Source organism: Plasmodium cynomolgi, chromosome 7, assembly GCF_000321355.1.
Source record: "Plasmodium cynomolgi strain B DNA, chromosome 7, whole genome shotgun sequence".
NCBI classification, from domain to species: domain Eukaryota; phylum Apicomplexa; class Aconoidasida; order Haemosporida; family Plasmodiidae; genus Plasmodium; species Plasmodium cynomolgi.
In genome coordinates, this window is record NC_020400.1 from 551,450 (window position 1) to 560,765 (window position 9,316).

Consider the following 9,316-nt stretch of genomic DNA (forward strand, 5'->3'; position numbering starts at 1 on the left):
AAAAAAAATGGAGGTTTTTCAAAAGGTGCCGCGGTAAACCTGGAGCAATGCTAAGAGGAAGGGGGCAAATCCACAACTGGGTTGAAGCGGTGCCTGTGAGTGCAGGGAGCTGAGACCCGAGAGCAAAAGTAAAGAAGCCACAGAACAGGTATCAAAAATGAAATCTTTCATGAAAATTATTTGTAAATGTTTTTGTTGAAAGAAGCTAATTCGTATGAAGGTATGTATACTTCCGCATGTAGGCCGTTTCCGCACCGCTGAGAGTTTACGGCGCGAACGTTACAAGGAGAGCTTACGAGGAGAGTCTGCAGTTCGGCGCGCCTGCTCTCCCCAATTTGAAAAACAACACGGGTCAGGTTCCACCAAGGTGGGCGGCGTTGAAGTGGTTGTGAAGTGGTTGTGAAGCGGCGGTGAAGCGGTTGTGAAGCGATTGTGAAGCTGCTCTGTAGCTGTGCACCTGCTCTGCAGCGGAGCAAGCACTACTACTGCTCCCCCTCCCAGTGTAGAGACCCCCCCCCCTGCGGAGAGGCGGTCCGTCCAGTTATTAGGTACTTCCCAAAGGCTTAGTGGAAACGAAGCGGAACCCTATAATGCGCCTGTGTGGGCTTCTCCCCCTGATACTAATCAAAATTGCATACTCATTTAAAGTGATGAAAATTATTATCCCAAACACGAGTGGTCTGAACGTTGTGGATAGCAACTTCGAGCCAAAATACTTCATCAAAAATAAGTTACGTTTTGTTAGTCCCTATGTGTACACATATAAGCTGTATACGAAAAAACGATGGATTGGGAAAAAAATTGCAGATGTTCTGACCTCCGAATTTTGTGCGTACGATTTAAGCTACATCAAGGAATCTATAAAAAAAGGCTACATAAAAGTAAATCAGGAAAAGGTGTCCTGTGATTATCTCTTAAGAAGCAATGACCTAATCCAACATAAACTCCTTCTGTTCGAGAAACCAGTCATATGTAATAATATATTAATTCTTTACGAAGATAAAAATTTTATTTGTGTGTATAAGTCTGCTAGTATGCCTACCCACCCTGTTGGCTTCTACCAGTATAACTCCCTGCTGCGAATTTTGCAAAATTATATCAGCTCGAGTTTACGAAAGGGGCAAGTCTCCTCTCAGGAGGGCAACACTGGGGAGAATAACTTTGGGGGGAATAACTTTGGGGGGAATAACTTTGGGGGGAATAACTTTGGGGAGAATAACTCCGGGCAGAATAACTCCGCGCAGAATAACTCTCAGGGGGACATCTCCCGAGAGACAAACCCAAAGGACGGCCAGGCAGAACGGAACGAAGGGGACGTCATCAAAATCAGCTTCAATTTTAAGAAAGCCAATTTTAGGGACATTCCTGGGGTGGGGCCCCCCTCTTCTCCTCAGGAGGAACCCCAACAAGGGGAGGAAGCCAAGGGAGAGAACGCGGGAGATAACGAGAGAAATAGCGAGGCAGACCTGGGGAAGAGACACACAGGAGGATACACCACTGACAAGCGCGCAGATGTGGCAGAAAACGTGAAGAAAAGAAAACAAACAAAAACGCTTCTAGATGATAATAACTGCCTGAACGAGTCAGGTCAAAATCGTAAAAAAGTAAACACAAATTTAAAAGGTGACAATTCCAATGGGGATGATTATCTCACCAAGCAGAGAGATCTAAACGGGGGGACAGGACAAACTGGGGTGTTAAACGGGAGCGTACTCTCCTTGAACGAAGTAGGACGCGTGCCAGCAGGTAGCAGCGGCTCTACTGAAGAGGGAAACAGGAAGAACGAAGGAAGGGCCAACGAGGGAGAGGCCAACGAGGGAGAGGCCAACGAAGGAAGGGCCAACGAAGGACAGGCCAACGAAGGCAGGTCAGCAAAACCGCCTGTACCGCCCATATCAGAGAACGCGCAACACCGGGGCAAACACCCCAAGTGCAGGAATAACGAAAGGAAAGACAAACAGGAAAAGGACGAGTCCTACATTTACACACTGCACAGACTGGACAAGCTAACTTCAGGCATTGTCCTGTTTGGGAAGAATAAAAATTTTTCCACCTTTTTCTCACAAAACATCTCAAATAATAGCATAAAAAAGTCCTACATTACGAGAGTAGAGGGAGACTTCCGTACCCTCATTAGGACACTCATGGCTGAAAAAAAAGTGATTAACGACAGGGACAACAAAACCTTGAATGAGTTAGTAGAAGAATACTGCTCTGTTGGTAAGGACGATTCGCCTCTCTCATTCAATGACGCCAATTCGTTTAAAAACGACATTTTCCTGCACAGAAATAGGTACTGCGAGGAGGGCACCCTCAGTGGCGAGGGCGACATGGAGGCCTTGGCGAGCATCGTGCGCGAAAAGAGGAACTACCTACGGGATGACTTCGACGTGGAGAAATTCGAATTGGGAGGTGCAGAAGGGGGGGAAGAAGCGGGTGCAGACGGAAGGCGCGCAGATAGCAACCCAGGAGAGAGTAACCGCGAACACTGTAACCGCGATGCCGAGGAGGACGACCCCCTCCGACAACACTTCGTCGTCGACTTCGGATACATGTACTGCGAAAACAAGAAGCTGCTCAAGTACGTATTTACAAAGTACTCACAGAGGAACCGCCAAATCGCGGAGGAGTACTGCCTGAAACCAAGCATCACTCGATTCATGTTCCTGTCGTACAACCCCGAGTTGAAAGAGTCACTCGTTTTGTGTCAACCCATAACCGGAAGGACCCACCAGATAAGGGCCCACCTGAAGAGCCTGTCCTTCCCAATATCGAACGACGCTCAGTATAATGACAACTTCGCCAAGGAGTACATGGAGAAGTCAGTATATTTGCACTTTCACGAGGGGGAGCAGCAGCCGGTGGAAGAAGGCGTGCCCACCAAGCAGGACCCAAATGGGACAGAAAGAGGCTCATGTGATGAGCTAAGCTCTGCATCGACTGCCAAACCGAACACGGACAAGAAAGAAAACCTCGAGAAATACACCCACTTCCCTCTCATCCCATTCTTAAATACATCCTTCCATTGGCTCTACGACGAAAAAATCGATTTGAACGACACATATAACGAAGCAGATTTGAATAGCTATTTTTTTAAAAGAATTAGCAACATCACATATCACAGCTCGGGTATATTCCTGCACTCCTTTCGATACACATGGGAAAACGTGTTTGATGTTTTTACGCTTCTTCCAAAGTGGTGTTCTTTGTTTTACCTTCCCAAGGGTTTACTCACATTTTTGCTGTACGGCTCTCTATCGTAAGAATTTTTTTTTTTTCATAAATGTGTAGACCACTGACCACCCTTGCTGAGCCTATGCTCCCCTGCTGCGAACGGCCAACAGCCAACGGCCTTCCCCCAACTGAGAAACATTTGGCACATCGGAAAGGGGCACATTATCAACCTTGACACGGCCATGCGCAAGCGTAAATTCGTAGTAACCCCGCAGTTGCACCCTCCCCCTGTGTGGACTTCTCAAATCGGAAAGTCGGAAAATCGGCCAATCAGCAAATAGGCCAATAGGCAAATCGCCAAACCGCCAGACCGCCAAAGGGGCAAGATTCACGAATGGGCGATGTTTTCAAAAAATACGAACAAGTCAGATAATTTTTACCACGTCTTTTTCGCAAAAAAAAAAAAAATTAATGAAAACAGGGGCACACATACACGTGCGCGCCTTTTAGCGGGTGCCCAAAAGACCGCGTCGTTCTGTGCGGCACCAACGGAGCGCGCACTCGAAGTTGAAAACAGGCACAACAACGTTGAAGAAGGTACGCCATCGCGCGATTGCTGAAAAGGGGCAAACCATCCGAGGGGGAAAATCATAATCGGCACCGCGAAATGGCAGTCACCGCCGCGGATAGCCGAACGACCGCACATCGCTGCCACTTCCTCCGCGTCACCTCAAGCTGTGCCGAATCAGCCCCCGGCCCACGTGTGCCGACACGCGGGCCGGGTCTCCCGCGCCACTTGTCAGCTCGTCGGACGAGTACCCCCGCTTGGTATCCATGTCGTGGCACAGAAATAGCGAACTGTTGTCCGAGAAGCTGGTAAAGCTTTGCTTATTTTTGCTGACTCGTCTTTTCCCTACGCTTGGCCTGCAGCCCCTCCTCCCTTTTCTGTTCCTCCCAGCGGTGTCATTCGATTCGGCAATCTGTGAGGTCTCCCTCGGAGGGAGCACTACAACTCCGCTTCGTTCGTCAGAAGAGCAGTAGTACCCCTCCTCTGGAGAGATCGTCCTCCCCCCCTCTAAAGTGATAACCTCCCTGTCGTTAGGAAATCCCTCCACCCCCTGGGAAACCATATACTTGACACTCTCCACCAAGTTCCTATTCTTCTCATGCAGGTAAGCTATCTCCTCCTTCATCTTCCTCATTTTTCTCATATCCTCGTTAATTTTATCCTCCGCACTGCTCAGCAGTTGCTCTTTCTTTGAGCATTCCTCCTTCAGTTCACGCAAATGTCTATCGTTGCATTTCTCCTTTGATATTTTATTCTCCAGCTCTTTGGTTAGCAACTCGAGGATCTCCGCAAGGTATTTTATGTCACAGTTCGTTTTCGTAATTTTTTCTAGTACAACCTTTTTGAAATTATCAAAAGCCATGTCCTTCCTGATGAGAGATATTTCTTCCTGCAATTTATTTTTTTCTGTCTTCTCCACGACTACGGTATCCATGAGTTCCTGCAGCTCTGTGTTTAAAATTTTGATCTTCGATTCGTTTTCTCGTTCTGAGTTCCTCCTCTCACAATCCTTTTTTTCTATAACGGAGACTTTTTCCGTGATGGTATTTTTCAAGCTTTTATTCAGTTCCCTCTCCTTGTTCAACTTTTCATCAGCTATCTCCAACTCATTCTGAAGGTGAATAACTTTTTTCTTTAATTGATTTTTTACTTGGAAATATTTCTTTTCCTTTTTGTAAAATTCTTTTTCTCTTTGTATGAATTTTTTTTTCTCTTCCCTAAGAAAATCTGCTAATGGAGCTGCATCGTTTTTTATATCCTGTTGCAATTTTTCGAGTTCATTTTTGTAGAAATTTTTGTCTCTCTCTAGTTGGCCCTGCTTGTCTAGCATGTGGATGTACAGTCCGCGTAGTCGGTTCGTCTCTACAAACTCCATGTTGTAGGGCTCTGCCTCTCCGTCGTGATTATCCCCCATGTTGGTCGCAATATCTTTCATTTTTTTTTTCTTAATATCGTCTATTATTCTCGTCAGCTCGTACTTCTTCCTGAAATTTTCCTCCCTCAAGTTTTTTAAATTCTCTTCTAGCAAACTGATTCGTTTATACGCCTCCTTCTTGGTACGCCCCTTCCTTCGCCGCGGCATAAGCTGGTCTCCCGCCGACACACCATCCATATCCTCATCGCGAGGCCCACCTTTGGTAGTACTCCCGAAATGGAGACTCCTCACCAACTCGATGTCCCCGATGTGTAACCTTTCCACGCCGCATATTTTTTCTCCCTTCCTCAAAAATGAAAGGTGCACCAACTGTTTGCGTGTCCTCTGTTTCGGTGCAGCGGCATCCATGCTATCGACCACTCCATCGACGCCCTCATAAACGACCTCAAAGTCGTAGACACGACCGGACGAGTTTGCTCCCTCCTTTTTAACTTCAAAACTGCCATGCCCCTTTTTGTTTATTCTGATGAGGTACTTTTTTCTCCCCCCTTGGCTGCCCGACCCAGTTCTCTCCCTTCTAGGCCCTCTCGATTCAGATGCGTCGGAAGAAGATGAAGAGAGTGAATCAAACGAACCCAATTGATCACGTTCTTCCCATGCCTCACCATTCGATTGATTGTTCCCCTTTCTTGTACACACATTTTTGCCTGTTTTATTTATCGACCGGGGGATCGAATTAACTGAAAATTTGGGGCTACATTTTTCGATGTGCCCTTTCAGGATTGCCACGTTTGTATGTTTATTCTGCAAGTGAACTGACTCCTCAAGTGAGGATTTCCTAAAAATGGGAATTTTACTTTTTTCATTTCTGCTGATTCGGGTGGGTATGTCCGCTGCTCCTTCGTTCTTCTTCCTATCACGTTCAAACAGAAACGACGTGGCAGCCACATTCGTGTTACTAAAACATTTTCTCATCAAATTAAACTTTTCCAGGGAGGAATCGCCCGGATTATTTCTGTTCCTGACTTTTTGCTGTTTTTTTAAAAACGGACTTGTGAGAGAGCAACTCTTTGGAAGGAGTCTCTCCTCCGTGTTCGACTTCCAATTTAAGGGGCTTCCCTTTTCGGAGATGTGTCTATTTAGTGAGGAGTTTTTAGCAGGGCTTTCTCCGCTCAGTGTGCCATCGGCGTGCACATCTGATGCCCCGCTTGCTTCCTCCAAATCGCTCACCCCTTCGCGGCTGGAGTTTATCCCTGACCCTTCCGACGCCGCGGTGGAAGAGCGCTCCCCTCGCGCAGCATCACCATCATCGTTATTGTAATCACCACCATCGTTATTATTATCACCACCGTTGTCACTCGCTTTGCCACACCGAAACTTAGCCCCCTCCCCACTGTTCCTCATCCTGCTGAACAAATGTTCTGCTCCCCCGAGGATCGAACTCTTCAGCTGAAGCATCAAGTCGGAAAATACTTCTTGCGATTTATCGTCACTCAACTTTTCTACCTCACTCATTTGGAGCAAACGCAGCATGTCCTCCAATGCACTTCTCTTCTGGCACAAATCTTTCAAACGTTCAGCTGTACTATATTCTTTGCTTGTGTCCGCTTTGTCCATACCTTCCATCAAACTTGCAATTCCGTCATTTCTACTCATCACATGAGAGTAATAACAACCGGAAGGTGCATTGCCTTCCCTTTTATCTAACAAGAGCATTACGTATTTTGTCAAAAAGGCACTTAATTGTTTTAAATTCTGCTCCTTGGTTGTGTTTGTTTTTTTTTCACCAAATCGGAACAGTACTTGTTTTTACTCACACTTAACTCATTTTGTAAAAATAGAATGTCGTCATTCAGTGCCACCATTTCGTTAGTCAGCTGGGTACTGGCATTGTGTACTAGGGAGAGTAATAATTCCTTCGTCATTTTTTTTGTAAAAGTGGGAAAGAAATCGGCACGAGTGCAGTTCGTTTCACTGAACTGGAAAAGCGGTGAGGTGGAGAAAACAGTCTTCCTTCCAGTATACGCTGCATCGGTTAGATTCTACCCACATGTATAATGTGCCGCATGGAGGGGTATTTCATTCCCCGCTGACAGAACTGAAGTGCTATAATATGAGTAAAAAAAAAAAAAAGTGCATAAACAAAATGGACTTCCTTTCTGGTGTTCTATCAACGTTGAGCAGTTGACACGCTCACCATCAGCTCGGGGGAGCTAACAGGACATACTCCGAATTGAAGTAAAATAAATTACAATTCGTGAAAATTCTGCAAATGTGATGCACATGAAATTAATTGGTCATCGTGAAGTGGGCAACCAAAGCAACGCACCTATAAGGTGCACATGTCGTGTATATTTAGTATATTTAGTACATTTACTATATTTACTACGAGGACGTTTTAATTTCCTATTTGCGCCACGAAATGTTGCGCGCAAAAAAAGTCAGTAAGTCAAATAAATTAAAGAGATATTCGCACAAATTGGTGAGCAAATTTTCCGCGAATTAGTTTATCACCGAAATTGAGATTAACAAAACTGCTAAATTATAAACAGTTAATGGGTAAGATATAGGGCTTTCATTTGTGCGGGCAAAAGGTGACATTTCCCCCCCAAGTGTACTACACACGGTGAATTGCACGTCGGGTTGGTGAATCACTTGCGGTGAAAAAAAACGAAAGGGCACAAAATGAACGTTTTTTTTTTTTTTATTTTATTTATTTTTTTTTTTTTGGGACGAAGCCAATGTTACGAAAACGATGTAGGGGTGTAACTCACCGCTGCTCGGGGCGGCAAAGCAATGTCAAGTGAAATTGTTCAGAATTGTAAGCATTTTGCAGGGTGAGTAGGGCCTATTAATAAATGTTCACGTTGTGTTAAAAAAAATTGGGCAAAATTAATTCTTTTGCGCATTCGTTCATTCCGCGAATTTGTTCTTCCCCCTAATTTTATTTTATCACGAATTTGTTTTTTCCGCAAATTCGTTCTTCTCGCACATGTTCCTTCTGACGAATTGTCCCTTTTCGCTTTCTTTTTTTTTTTCATAACACGAGGGCTCAAGTAGTTGTTAAAGGGCCAGTGAGCACCCACGTGTGCGCGCATGTCTTAATTGTGCAAGCGAATTATCATGTAAATGCGAGAACTTCCATTTCGGAAAAAAGGGCAACTTTGATTTTTCGTGCCTTTGTAGAGCGCATATTTGACGCGCATGTGTGTCATAGCCTTGGTTTAATTCGCGGAAAAGTCAAAGAAAGCTGCAAATTATGCGAATTGCACAAAATGAACGAAGCGAATACATAAATAGGAGAACAGTTCAGCGAATTTTGCCTTCAACGCACGCTTGTATTTGTGACAAAAATGGCTGGTGGTTAAAAGAAGAATTTTTTTTTTTTTGAACAATTGGGCTAAAGCCATCAAAAAACGAATTTTTTTTTTATGAACAAGTCAGAAAAATTAAATCGAGATCCATATGTTGCATTTTTTCCGTGTAATGAATTTCCAAATGGCTGATAAAAAAGCACCAAAAAGGTTGCCACTATCGTTTTGCCAATTTGGCTAGTTTTTTTTTTTTTTTACCACTTTTATGAAGAATGTGTATAATTGGGGCCTTTTTACCTGAACAGTGAAGGTAAATGGTGAGTGTGCGACAAATACACACAACGTCAGGTTGGGTTATCCCACTGCAAGCCCGAACAGTTTAAAAGGAGAAAGAAAAAATATTTACACAAGTGTGAGTTACGTAAACTTGCACTGCGCACCCAGGCCGCGTTCGAAACGCTCGGAAGGAGCAGCCTTTTCTCACCAAGAATGCCATTTCGTCATAAATGACCGTTGCCATTTTCACAGTGACCTGTACCCCACGAGGGAAATTTCTTAAAAAAGACGCTCCTGTACTGACAACCAGCGTTTTCAAGCCGTGGGCAGACAAAACTTTGCAAAAAAGGGGACAGGGGGAAAAAAAAAAATAAATATGCTCTCTCTATATTAAAAAATATTAAAAAATAATTTTACTTGAATTAATGAAAAGTTAAATAATAACTTTTTTGCATGATGAAGTTTTAATGAACATTCTTTTCTTCTCATTTTATTCCATTCTCTCTTTGGAATAAAATGAACTATATAAAAATAACCAAAGTGAAAAAAAAAAATTATACAAAAAATTAATGCCAAAATGGGGAAGGGGGATACAGGAAAAAAAAAAAA

General features: G+C 44.1%; 2 protein-coding genes across 2 annotated transcripts; one reads left to right on the top strand and one right to left on the bottom strand.

The window, feature by feature from the left end:
- Window positions 1–186: 186 nt before the first annotated feature.
- On the top strand, window positions 187–3,263 carry PCYB_072160 (pseudouridylate synthase; the record flags this gene model as incomplete). Its single annotated transcript, XM_004221613.1, has 2 exons — window positions 187–220; window positions 562–3,263. The coding sequence occupies 2 exons, from the start codon at window positions 187–189 to the stop codon at window positions 3,261–3,263; spliced, it is 2,736 nt and encodes a 911-aa protein (XP_004221661.1).
- A 2,172-nt stretch (window positions 3,264–5,435) lies between these two features.
- On the bottom strand, window positions 5,436–7,042 carry PCYB_072170 (hypothetical protein; the record flags this gene model as incomplete). Its single annotated transcript, XM_004221614.1, has 3 exons — window positions 5,436–6,349; window positions 6,560–6,872; window positions 6,905–7,042. Coding segments are annotated over 3 exons (1,365 nt in total), but the record flags the coding sequence as incomplete, so codon positions are not given.
- Between the last annotated feature and the right edge of the window lie 2,274 nt (window positions 7,043–9,316).